Source organism: Acipenser ruthenus, chromosome 7 (genome assembly GCF_902713425.1).
Source record: "Acipenser ruthenus chromosome 7, fAciRut3.2 maternal haplotype, whole genome shotgun sequence".
Lineage (NCBI taxonomy): Eukaryota > Metazoa > Chordata > Actinopteri > Acipenseriformes > Acipenseridae > Acipenser > Acipenser ruthenus.
The window spans coordinates 56,740,643-56,754,971 of record NC_081195.1 but is presented as its reverse complement, the minus strand read 5'-3'; the positions used below and the strand labels follow the sequence as shown (position 1 = coordinate 56,754,971).

At 35.5% G+C, this 14,329-nt stretch overlaps 1 protein-coding gene across 1 annotated transcript in view; it reads left to right on the top strand.

The window, feature by feature from the left end:
- Window positions 1-14,329, top strand: part of LOC117415557 (staphylococcal nuclease domain-containing protein 1) — a 186,814-nt gene that overhangs the window by 29,844 nt on the left and 142,641 nt on the right. The window contains exons 11-13 of the mRNA XM_034026068.3: window positions 8,642-8,743; window positions 11,980-12,086; window positions 13,081-13,191. Coding sequence (XP_033881959.1) covers window positions 8,642-8,743; window positions 11,980-12,086; window positions 13,081-13,191 — 320 coding nt within the window. The remainder of the gene's footprint in view (window positions 1-8,641; window positions 8,744-11,979; window positions 12,087-13,080; window positions 13,192-14,329) is intronic.

The window sequence follows — 14,329 nt, the reverse complement described above, 5'->3', positions numbered from 1 at the left end:
AATCACATGAGACCGAGACACTAGCCCGGTGGTCTAAAGATGTCAATCTATTTGCTCCGATGAGGTTTTAACCAATCACAGGCTGCCCCCTTTCTAGCTGTCCGACTTCCCTTGAACCCTGGGAAAGAACTGTCAGGTCAGCCCGTCCAGGGAACTCTGTTCTCGCTGCTTAGCGCCCTCACAGGTCAGGAGGGAGATTTACTACCAAGAATCATTGTATTTCTGTCACAATTACACACACAATTAAACTAAGTTTTGGTATGAGTTACTTTTGTATTCATAATGGTAAGATGTATTTATGGGTACATTGATGATACTTGCATGTACATGTATATTCAATAAATAGTTCATAAAGACAATGTTTGATGCTGAATCTTCATATATTTTTAATTTGAATGTGACGTGAACCACAGATTAAATGGCAAGAGTGAAGTCTCAGCTTCTCTGAGCATCTTAACCCTACCGGACTACCTACTGTAGTCTAAATTGCCTTTTTGAGCAGCTACATGGTGCAAAGATTGACCAATTTTCTTTTTATGTGATATAAAGTTTTACTGCCAGCAATGCATTGATCTACAGTAGTTCGAGTTTTGTTCTGGGTTAGGCACACATCCTCCGTTGCTTCCTCATGTTTACAATTAATTTCTTTAGATACAATTCTGTGTGTGTGTAGTTGCTGCAGAATGTGACATCATAAATAAATATATTTCAGGTTTTCTAAGTTACTTTTTTTTAATGGGCAAAGCACACTTGGGTGATTTTGTGTCTGAGCTGTTTTATTTAAAACATTTTCTTCAAATGACACTGTTTCAGAGGTTTGATTTCTTCTGTTTTGAAAAGTGGTTTCTCAAAATGTTTTCCTACCTGACCTGTTTTCATTACCTTCAGGAATCCGATTTTATTACTGCGTTCATGAATCATAACTTCCCTTTTTGTATTTCAAAAAAATAAATAAAAAATAAATACATTGGAAAGTTTAACACACATGTGTAAGGGATAAATTTGAATCCTGGGTTATATAATCCGTGATTTTACTTGGCTCTTGTTAAACTGTATCACTTTCTTAAGATTCATTTCTTCCCCTTCTGGCGTATGATTCAAGTGTAACCCTGCCTCTGTGTACCAAACCCAGTCACAGGACAGCAGCAATTTTAGGCACACACAGCCCATGCAATTGCATGGGGCACCGGCAACAAGGAGGCCCCTGTTGTGGTGACTCGGTTACTATATTGTAACTCATATTGACCTCCAAGTCTGCACCAGAATGAATGCCTTATTAGCCATTTTACCATTCTTTTTATCTGTGCACCATAAACAGAAAAAAACACAATGTGTTGTGATTTAAAGCCATGTGCAAGTTTGTCAGTATGTGCCGCATAATCACAGAACCCACGATTTAAGCAAAAAACATGGACATTTTAAAAATGAATTGACACACTACAATGTATGCTGTCAGTGCTGTAAACTTGAATACATATATAGGTCTATGTGTTTTGAATGAACCTGGAAACAAATTCAAATGCCTTTCCAGCCAATATATCGTCCTCACCTCTTGCGTGCGCGACTATATCTGCAAGGGAAATTTGCTGGAACTGCATCTGCTTTTGACTGTGTTTGTCAGGGGAGAGAAGCCTGAATATGAAATTGCCTGAATGTAGAAAGTAAATTGTTTATTAATTTCATAATGTCTGAGGAACATTTGACTGGATTAGGGCAGATACTGACCGTGCACCAGATTTGACGAAAACAGGATTATTCAGCTATAATTGCAGACTTTGTCGCTGCAAAAGCACGAAAGGTTAATTTCTAACAGTCTGAGTGATGTGTGTGTTATGCGATTTGCTGTTGTAAAATGCAATACATTTTAATGTCATTGTTGCCCTGTTTGAAAGTCACGGTATCATAGCGTAGTATTACTGGTAAGAATAAGGGCCCTGGAATGCAGCTTTGTGTGGGTCCATGGGACCACCGTTGGATAAACGCCGCCACTGTCACAGGCTCATCATTGTTTTATGAGTCATGACTTGCAGGAATGGAGACAAGTTTGTAATGCAAATACAGCAATTTATTTTTAAACAAATTATTGAAACTTCTTATTCTCGTTCTTTTTGTGGGAAGTGGATTTTTTTTTGTTTGTTTTGGGTGTGTTTTTTTTTCCCCGTGCTGATTAACTTCATGGTGGCTTCTTGCTGAACTAAAAGCACCACAAGCACTCCCACTGGAACGTGAGACTACATGACTCAATTACAACTTTATCGCTAATTAAAACTACAGACATTTGCTTTGGTTCAGCATGAATAATCTAAATTTGTATTCAGAAATGTCACATTCATGATTGTTTAATTCAAGTAGTGGTTTTGTCCTCCTTATGTTATGCTTAACAAATCAAATGGTTGTGATTTAGGTTTGTGTACAGAAAACTGGAAGCTATTGGTCTTTTTATGACCAAGAATCAAGCAGGAAATGCTAGCAAGATTGGTGATGGATTTGCAACCTATGGCACTGAAGCAGTGCTTACAAAGGTACCATGAAATGTTCCTATCAGGACAACTGAGGAAGTCAGCACCTCCGGTCACTTTTTATTTATTTATTTATTTATTTATTTTTTTATATAAAAGTAACAAACGCTTATTCACTGCCAAACATGAACTACTTTAGATGTGTAGGATACTGACCTTTTTAAGGTTAGGGTTTCTGTGTAGGGAGAGGATTATTCATTGTTTTATTAACAATAATATGGTAGCCAATCAGAGTGCAGTGTCCGGACAGGAGAATTTCAGGTTACCCTTGTAAGGACAGCATCATTGAATAGGTGCATCTCACATATAGCCTATTTCCTTCCATACAGGTCATATAGGTTAAATGTACCGTAATTAATGCAGACTAAAGGTGGACAACAAATGTCGTCATACATGTTGTCGCCTACACACTTTGAACATTCCGTAGCTACATGGTTAGTCCGTTTCAAAGATTTTCTCTGAAATAGTGGAAAGAATGTGAAGAAAATAATAATCTACTGCATGCTACAGTATTTTAATGGGTTTCTAATTCCAAGCCAGTCCTTGTGTCATTTTAGTTACTTGAATTAAGCCTCTGGCATTACTAACCAAAATGAATGGCTGTAAGTAGTCTCTGCCCCACCACTGTGTGTAAGCCTTTGGATTATGAGTCACAGATTTGAAAATGCTTCAAATAACCATTAAAATATCAGTAACTATGCAACTGTGTTTCTGTCAGGCTTCCTAGACTTACTCATGATTGCTTTAAATGTTGGCGTAATGTTCCTAGCTCATTACTGACGTAGTCTTAAGGGTAGACAATTGGATTACTGACCATTGCTCTGCATTTAGAACAAACCATTCCTAAATCTCTTATTTTCAGCTGGGTTTAATATTACAATTTGAGTGTGCCATATTTAATTTTTTCCTAATTGCAGTATGAAGTGCACCAGTGTCATACAGTAAAGGGCTATTCACATTATAGCATTTTATTCACTGGGTTTTTTTGTACTTCTAATTTAATTTAAACAAACATTGTTGAGATTATTTGTTACCAATAACACAATTTGAGAGTATACACAGTATATTTCAGATCTTGCACAAAACGCTTGTACTCCCCTAGGGTTTCCTGATGCTCGTTTTATAGGGTGAATCAATCCACATTCTTCTTTCTTTCTCTTCTTCAGCGCAATAACCATGCAGCAGCTTATATCCAAATTTAGCAGGACAGGGTGGTGATTTGTGGCGTTTTTTGTCCAAAGGTTGAACCTGTTGATTTATTATTTTTTTTTCTGCAGCGAATTTTGCATTTTTCGCAGTGATTTTATGCTCAAGTGTGAAAGGTAGTGTTCAATTCCATATGTTCAGTTTTTTTTTTTTTTTACCATAGAAGATGCAGCGAATAAACGCTACAGTGTGAATAGCTCTTAAGTCATATTTTTTTAATTTGTGCTTGTAATGGACATTTTGAAGTGTTGCTGTAGTAATCCTGAATTTTATATATATATATATATATATATATATATATATATATAGCATCTCCAGTATTTGTCATTTTGTTTCTTGTTCTGTAGCTCCAAAATGGCATGCCCCATCTCTGTTCAACCTTTGTCCTTAATTATTAAATTAAACCCCTGAACAGTTCCTACAGTAATAGATATTTTAATTAAACCTAGAATGGAATGGCAACACCAGCTATAGCTGCTAGATTCCATTTGCTGGTTTTGATTGCAGTTTGTTTTTTGGAAGAAAGGGTTCCCCACCTGTCTCTCAATGTCGCATTCAGCCTTATGCTATTAATCGCCTAGTTAACGAGAGACCTTTCTGCAGTAGCTGAAGAAGCAGGGGCCAAGCTATGATCTCAAACTTCTCTTCATTTAAGAGAAGTCTTACTTTTGGGGGAAAAAAATGACTTAAGGCACTGTTTGCAAACTTGTGCTTAGTTGTACAGGCTTTAAATGATTGCCAGGGATCCTAGTTTTCTGCAATAAAAAAAATGAAATTCTCAGATATAGAAAAATCCACTTTATTCTGTGAGTAAAATAAAAGGGCTAAAATGAGTTTTCCCTGCCCCATTATAAGACACACAAACAGTACTGTTGGGTAACAATTAACACCTGAAATATTTATTGTTCTTGTTATACTTGTGTCTCTCTGTTGTATTTTAGTTTGTAACTTTAATTATTCTTTAACTGTAGCCATGTATTGCAGTGTAAGTCGCTTTGGATAAATGCGACTGCTAAATTAAAATAAAAATGGCTACACTTTCAAATTCTAAGCAGGTTACAAGCTTACCAGCGCCATTAATCAATAAAACAAACATATTTATTTTTTTACTTCAAATATTATAAAGTTCCCTGTGTTGTGTAAAATAAAAAATAAATAAATAAATTGTATATAATTTCACGTTAGTTCAACTGCTGTTTCGGCCTAGTCTTGTTTACGTTTCCTTTCATTCAATGTATGTTTAGCGCTTCCCATTCTACAATGGTCTGCCTGCGAGTGTAATATACAGCCTTGCTTTTTATTGATTTTTATTGTTTGACATATTTGAACAGCTCTGAAATACTGAAGTAAACTGAACTTGAATACCGGAAGCAGTTTTATTAGACAGGTATATTTACATAAATTTTAAAGTAAATTTGCCTGTGTTAAGGTTTATATTAAAAGTGTATTGATTCGGTTATTATCAAACAAATTCAAGTGTAAAACAAAAAAAAAATCTCCAGAAACATACAAAATCCGTGTTTTTCCGTGTGGTCATAGAAAATCCACATTTTTCCATGTTCCACAGCAAACAGATTCCTAGGATCCCTGAAGATTACTACTTGCTAATTATTTTCTGATTGGTAGCATTGATTCATGCTACTGTACGTGTCATTTTTTATTATTATTATTTAGTTATTTGTAAAATTCAAGAAAATTTCTCTTGACTGCATTGAACAAATTGCCTAGATTTGGAAATTGCTGCATACGGTCATTGGCCAACCGCTACCTAATGCACTGCATTTCTCACGAATAGCTGACCAGAAGAGCAGTGTTTTTATATTCAGTATCTGCAGTTATTAAATTATTGGAGTTGGTTTATAGTGGTACTGTTAATTTTTTTGCAGTACATTTTGTTTTTTAAAGAATAAAAAGGCAATGTACAATATATCCCTTTCACAAGCCTGTTCATGGGGTGAATCTTCTGCTTGGAGGCAGTAGAAAGATTATACTTTTTTGGTAGTCGTGCAGATCACATCTGAAAAGTCTTTGAAAATTTGTAGTTGGAATTGAAATGAGTTGTTTGAAGTTCTGACTTTGTTTTTCCTACTTTTTTTATAGAAATATTGAGATTTATGTGTATTCCTGATAGTGGGACCGTTCAGCAGTACAGTAGATGGAAGAGAAAGTCTGTCAATATGTGGGTGATTTATGGAGTGACTCATATTGCAGTATTTTGTGATTTTTTTATTTATTTATTTTGTAGCTTTTTAATCCTGTAATGATTAAAAAGCTTAATCTTTTGAATTGATGTTACAGTCCAAGACATACAAAACAAAACCGACTTGTGATTTGACTGGAAGTTGAAGTTGGAAGTTGGGTAGGGGTGCAACAATTAATCGATGCATCAATTTTTACTGATCATCTGCCCTTAAATTTCCTGAGTCTCAATTTACATGTTTGTGAATAGATGCATCAAATTACAACCCAGTTTGAAGTCTTCTGTTGTCGGTTTGCATTAAAACCTTTGGTGTGTGGGTGCACTTCTTTTAGTGCTAGTACGGTAAATTTAGCTCATTGCTAGGATACACACTTTAGACCTCCTACATTCGCGTTGGACAAGCCAAATCAGAAGTAGGCCTATTTAAAAATGTAAGGCAACATGTGTTGTGTGTGGTGGTGTTGGTTGTGTTTTTTTTTTTTTTTTTTTTAATAAATCTTTTATACTTTTTTTTTTTTTTTTTTTTCTTTTTACCTTTGTTTCAAAGCATGTTGTGTTTGGATTATATGGCAATATTCTATAAACAGAAGCTGAATAAGAAGGTTAAATTAGTCATAATTTGAGATTAATTCAAATGCTTTTGGACATAACATGTTAACAGTAATGAACAACCGTAGTTCAGATAGAAATGACTTCTGTTAAAATATAGTATTTTTTATTAGTGTTATTAAAGGGACATCTGATGTGGACGCACGCATATTCTTTTCAGCTGTTAAACTGAAATCCTTTTGTATTTCTATTTTTTATATTATCGGAAGTGTTCTAATTTGAATGCAAGTTTTGCCTTTTTGTTTAACTATTATGCAGAACTGTACTTCAAGGTACCGATCTCGGGCTCATGTTAGCCTCCACATAGCTTTTTTTTTTTTTTTTCCCCTTCCACTTACAAATTGACAAATTCTAAAAGTATCAGCCAAATTATGATTTCAAGAGCCAGGTTATTACAATGATTTACTCTCCCGTATCAGACATAATCAAAAGGCATCATATGTGCAAGAATCACACAGAACCTATTTTATTGCAGCACTTAAGTGTTTCAATAACATTCTTCATTTCAAACAGAGCATACACTCATAGCAAATAGTTGGCAGCCTAACTATATATAGGCTATATTTTTTCTAGATGGAATAAACAAAAGCTACCACTGCATAAATTACCTGCTTGCAGGACTGTTAGACAGTCTTCTTTTTTGTAGTGTTCCATTGAATGAAGCTGCATTCCCTTTTACACTCTGCCTTATATTTTTGTATGTTTTTTTAAAATTGTTTTTTTCTTAACTCCTGTACTCCTACTTCTAGTTTTGGACACAGGTTCTTCTGCTTCGCTCTCGCTGTAAAGAGGAATTGCCTCTGCTGTTTTGGTTGCGGCCAACGTCACTGCTCTACACTAACCTTTTTTTCTTAGGCACACACTAAAATTTCAGTGCACATTTAAAAAATAAATACTACATTACCAAGTTATGTTGAACATCTATATGTTACGGTAAAACTTTGAATATTGGCAATTCAAGATTTACTGGTAAATGTCTAACATGTTAACGCTTCGGATATAATCAAAAAAATAGAATGGATGGTACAGTGTGTAGCCTATGTAATTTCATTTAGTATAATACTTGAAATTTTTCATTATACTTCCTATCAGTGTGTTTTATTATACGGTAGCTATAAGCTAATGACAATAATGTATAGATGTAAATCTTTATATCGGCATATGTAAAATATATACATAGTCCAGTGTTTTGCTGGCAGCTGCTGCTCGTGATGGGAGAGAAACAGAAGGTAGAACACCTTGCATGTTTTCCTGTCAGTTAAAAGGATAGTTATGTATTTATTTTTTTAAATATGACACTTGATTACTAAATTAGTGATGTACCTGGAATGCAAATGCAAGATCAGGTGCAGGAAATGACTGCCACTGTTAAAGCACTGTACTGGTACTCTCTTCCAGAATGATCTGCTGCAAGCCTGATTAGACGATGTGGCTAACTTTGCCCATAAACTCATGCATTTATTCTTTACTTTAATTTCGGGCATTAGCTTTGTTGATTTTGAAGTTCAGTTCTCTTTCTGTTTTGGTCGTTCTCTGCTCCTACCCAAAAATGTTCAAATGACAGGATCTGTCCTTTTTCATTTTTGCCCAATGACGCTCATGTCCGTTTTAGTGAGGGTCGGACAATTGCCTCCCGGTCGCAGGAAGATGGATGGATCAAATCAATAAGCAAACGTTATTGCTGCACATTCAATTCCCCCCCCCCCAAAATAATAAAATAAATCGCTGATTTATAAAAGTAATTGCAGTTTTAAAGAAAAAAGAAATAAATCTCCATATGGCTTTTTTTTTTGGTGCCAAATTATTAAGCCCTGCTATTCCTGAGAAGACAATAACACAATAGAATATATATTTTATTTAGGAATGATCAAATTAACCGTTGTGAGGTTTATAGAATCAATGATCTAATGTCCTTGACAAAGGCAGTTTCTTGTATGGAGATTTATCTATCTGTTAACTGGGTAAAGGCAGTATGGTAATACACTTTCAGTTGAATCGGTTCTTTCTTTATTACACACGAGGGATAATAACACTGATCTTTAACTATGTCCAAGTAATGAATGTCAGAACATCTTTGTTTCCTGACCCTCTTTTTCAATTCTTTTAGGAAAAGAACAAGGACAAAGACAAGAGATTCCGTCCTCTGTATGACATCCCATACATGTTTGAGGCCAGAGAGTTCTTGAGAAAGAAACTGACTGGTAAAAAGGTAAGAGTTTTATGTATTTAATTAACATATTTAGTATCTGCAGTTGACAGACAGGCAAACTTCCTCTATACTTTCTAATTTATACTTGGTAATTATCATTATAATATACTGGTAAGTTCATATTTAAGGCAGTGAAAAATACAGCAATAGGGAAATACTTGAGACTTGTGTTCCCTATGCTAAAGTGGAACAAGCCCAGATATCATTGCATGTAAATTATTTATCAGTTTGACTGAATTTTTAGCCGCCCCTATCGGTTTGTCAGAATATCCAGTCATTCTTGTATGCAATCAAAAACAACACTGCATGTAAAAAAGACGTTGTTTAAATTAAGTTAAATTTACCCTTGGTACAATATAAACTCTCACCTCAATATGAAAAAAGGTGGCAATCTACTTTTTTTAGTATTACGGAAATTTAGAACCCCAACAGTGAGACTAGGAATGTCTTTGAACAACAGCTTTGAGTGACGCACACTGCATTGGAATTTTAAAAGTTCTGTTCAGCCCTTTTTTATTGAAGGCCTATCTTATACACCCTGTCACAATATAAGGAGCTTCCAGATCCATATGTGCAGCATCTGTCAAATGCAGCCACCTAATGCAAATTAAATACAAACAATTTGACTTCAATTAAAATTCATGTCTTTTTATTTTTATTTCTCAATTCATAAACCTATTGAGATCCATCATTTCTGATGACTATATTGTCTGCTCCTGCTGGATTTGATTAGCTAAATTAAATTAGTCCCAAGTTTTAAATTGTCCATTGCACAGTAGATCAGAATCCGCTTGAAGCAGACAGTCTCGCTCAGACAAGTTCATTTTTTTTTAAAAAAGGGGCGGAGACAAGTTTTATGTTCCAGCGTTGGTTTTGTGGTAGATGTCCACAAAATATTTAGATAGTTATTAGTCACTTCCACACAGATCAGCGACGTCTTCAGGCAGAAATTAAACCAACTGCTAAGTTACCGACGCTTGCCATATGTTTGTCTTGTATGAAACTGCAAACTCAATAACAATGGATCCATTTATCAAACTTAATTTACAGGGAAGTTGATTTTAGTCATGGTGTAAGCTGACATTGACAGCATAGCTCATTCGAGAGAACACCCTCTACAGAAACTGTAGTAGTCCACCTTTTGTGGAACATGACTAGAATTTATTCAGCATTTTAACCCTTTGCGGTCCATTGTCGGACCTGGTCCGACATTGCAATTATTCCTATCAGGTCCATTGTCAGACCCTGTCCGACATCATTATAGAAACGCAAAAAACGGGTTTCTAGTCGTTTTTTCTACGGAAAAAGCCGAGAAAACCATTCAATGGCCGAGTGGGAGCGACAGGAGCAGAGACGAGTCGAAAAAAAAAAAACAAAGGCGTATCTCATGAATAGTCATACATGGCCCTGGTATCAGACAATGGGGCGGTCATAAGTAAACAAGCTGGCTGATGCGTCAGCGCACAGAGAACACAGACATTTGCAGAGCTTTTTTGAGATGTTCTAGTAATAAAATAATGACTTGGATCGCATTATTGAGGAGTTTGGTGATAAAATGAGTGATCAGGAGATGATTGATCGGTATGTACGATTATTATTTTTATTATTATTTATTTACTTACATAGGTGAAAGCTATAGCGAACGAAAGGGTGGGGCGGGGCTGGAGATGCCTAGTGAGTGCTTTGTTGTTATGCAGGGCCTTTTAAACCCGTTTGACTGTGGAAAAAAAACAGCGCATCTAAAATTAACTGCGCATGTGAAAATAAAATGGACCTGACGTGCCTGACACGCACTTAATACATGGACTGCAAAGGGTTAAATGTCTGGTAACTCTAGGGTTTATATATAATGCATTATGTAGGTTCCAATATTATGCATTGTGTAGGTTTATAATTTGATATCTAAATGGCAATTAAATACAAAAAATACGGCAATTTAAATACAAAAAACGCAATTTGAATCCTGTGAATCAAATCTGAAGCTCTTTGGCAACTATGTGTGATCAGTGGATCAGTTTGCCCAAATTTGCAAATCTAAATTCACTTCCAATCATATAGGGCTCTGGAAAATTTAATAAAATAGAACATTTGGCAAGAAAGGCTGGGGTAGCAAGTAAAGTTTTGAATCTTGACTTCCCACAAGATCACAATGTGGTGGGTGGGTTGGGGAGGGGTAGCTAGTCTTCACAGGGATCTTCTCTATGGTGCAACTTCATCAAATAAGCTTTCTGTTTCTCAAGAGTGCTGGGGAGCGGGGAGATGTCTGGGTATTATACAGGTTAAAAAGTCAACGTCATCAGTAATGTCGTGGCTTCTTGTTTAGAATTAAATAAGGAGGATCGTTTTCCTTTTAAAGTGCTAGCTGAAATTGTGAGTCGAGGGTGACATTGAGTGTGTTTGCGGTACAAAGTCATAAACAATCTCTGTGTTGTGGCATTCTTCTTGTGGACATGTCTCCTCTAGGGAGATCTACTGTTAGACTGATTTGATTCACACCGACTGCCGCTGACCTTGGAAACTCGCCTATAGAAAAACTTGCTTTCCCAGATTAAGAATAATGTGGGTCTGTGGATTAAAATGCTGAAAATCTTCATTTTTAAATTGATCTTCTGTGTCGTTTTTCTTTTTTTTTTTTTGTAAATATGTAAAAGGACTTTCCAGCATTTGAATTGGGTTACTGCTGATCATTTAAAGACATACATAAAATGTGGTGATGCAGCTTATTATAAATGTAGATCCACTTAATCATTACACAGTGGTCTTAAACTCTTTTATTATAGCATGCCATTCTGTTTCTACTTTATTATCACCTACTATACCAACTTCATGAACAAAACACATTTTAGGATATACGAACATTGTGTATTGGCTATGAGGACAGATACAGATGGACTATAAATTGAAATGAAGTTAAAATGAAGAAATATGAAATAAGCCACATCAATACTTTTGCAAGATGTGTTTTTTCCTTGTATGCTTGCAACCAAACCCTTTCGCATCACTTGGGATAGTCTTCATACACTATTTCACTCAATTTCCTTTCACAAAATTGAATAGGCATAATTGCAGTGCGTCACTGAAATGTTTAAATAAAAGCAGTTTACAGTAATCAACTCTGTTTGTTTAAAAACTATGTGGCAGAAAATATTACCAAAAATATGTTGACTTTTTTAGTGATGCATTTTTTTTCACAATCTCCTGTCGTGTTTTCTTTTTTTTTTGCTTTTTTGTTCTAGGTCAATGTCACAGTGGATTACATCAGAGCAGCAACCACTGTCACTGATACAGGTACCAACCCTTCATTTCCAGAGCGCACCTGTTCGACAGTCACCATTGGTGGAATGTAAGTTTTTATTTATTTGTTTATGTATTTAACTAAACTAACTAATCAGTTGGTTGTACTGTATTCCACAAAAAAAGGTGGGGGGGACGACTAAATTGTGTAAAAGATGAACAAAAGAGTGTTCCAGCACCTTGAGTATTCTGTTATGACCTTGAGGGATGTTTCAGATTTTGCATATTACTGAACCCACTCGGATTAATTCTTCTGCATCTTACAAGAATAATAAAATGTTAATGTCTTCTGGCCTTTTTAAATATTCCTTTCCAAATTAATTTTCTTCTAGAAACTGTGGAAAAGGTCATACTTTTAGTTTGAAGAAAGGGTCCTTTGGGATATTTCATTTTAAATATTAAATGGGTTCTGTTTCAGGTTACTGTTGTCTGAAACTAATCCATTTTAACTAAAACAGCGCTTTTGGCAAATAAGGTGGTACAGGTTAACAACACTTTGTGTGGACTTGGTAGTACTGATGTACATTTATATCCAAAACACGGTTATAGCTTGTAGTGGAAAGTGACGTTACCTTTATGTCCAGAGCCACAGGGAAGTTTTTCAACCCAAGAGGATTATTATTTATTTATTTTTTTCTCCGTACTATCTGAAAACTCCAGTCAGTGTTTGTGGAATATTACCTTAAACACAGTCAGTCACTATCTGTTTTTGCTCATGCAACCCTATAATTAAACAGTTTGGACCTTCAATAGTTGAATACACTTTTTTACACTTCCAGACACATTTTTTTCCCATCCTAAGGTTCATCCAGGTGTCTATTGAAATCTATATGTTTGTCAGCCATAAATAATGTCAGACTTGAGTGGCTTAGCTCTCCTGTGGATGTTTAAAATTAACAGTCTCGCCCCCACCCCACACACACACTTACAAATGTACTTCATGCTCTGACTATGTAATCCATTCAGTTAAAAACATGTACCTGTATTATAAAGATTAAAGAAGTACAGTTTGTGCATTTCCTTATCTATTTATTTAATTACAGTAACATCGCAGAAGCACTCGTCAGTAAAGGGCTGGCCACAGTGATACGGTACAGGCAGGATGATGATCAGAGGTCATCCCACTATGATGAACTGCTTGCTGCTGAAGCCAGGTAAGAATCTTAAACTACATTTTCACTGACATGCTGGGCTGGAAAATAATGGGATCCATGAATTTCTGCACAGTTAGTGAACAGATGTTATATTGCATCAAAGGTCTTAGTTACATTTTCAGCTGGAAGTAGACATCACTTTTTAACTTAAACATGTTGGTCCTTATTTATCAAGCTGTTGTGTGAGGGGAACACAATAGTATATGTAATAACTAGGGCTGTCACGCGATTCAAATTTTTGATTGGTTAAATTATGGGCATTAGTTGATTAATCGGTAGATTAAGCCATCCACATTTTTAATAAAGGTAACGATCTTATAGTGGCTGCCCTGCATAGTAATATTTCTAAATCAATAGATTAAGAATAGAATCTCTAAAAAATAAATAAAATAAATAAAAAAAGCCCAATGGGAATTTAGTCTTTTTAAAAGCCTTTATTATTAAATTCAAAGAACAACCATTCATTTGGGCCATTACAGCATACCATTATAGCTACGTACTTCCCCTTTTTTATTGCATCTAGCAAAACCTGAGACACCGAAAGAGATTATCGTTCTGAATCTTGTATCCGAGAATACTGTGGCTATTGACAAGTGATTTGCTTAACATGCTGTTGTAGTCGGAAATCAGAGAAAGTAATTCCACAGTTACCTCTATTCATCGTGCCCTCTGAAAGCCAGTTCTTGCTTGCTCATTGTGATGTATACCTACGGTTCTGCTTATCCATTTTAACAAATCCGGGGTTGTCAAAGTTTTGAGTGTAACAGTGGCTCGCAAGTGACTTTGGGAACGCTCATGTTTTTGTGCTAACTTGTTTAGATATCCTTAGATTGCTGTACCATATCGCCTTCTCTGTACGAACAAAAGACAGTTCCGCAGTATTATGTTTAATTGATAGCTACCGGTAAGCCACGGATACCTTTTTAATTTAAATTTTGGAAGTGGCTAGTATATCCCTTCCCTTCCTGTGTTGGTTCAGGTATTTGTGGTATATACCTCCCTTTTAGTTTAAAAAAAAAAAAAAAAATGTTCTTCATGAAAATTTGATTCGGAACCAAATCGACTACGATGCCTCCGTTGTCTGACCTTACTTTTTACAAAAAAAAAAAAAAAAAAAAAAATTGAAATATTACTTGGA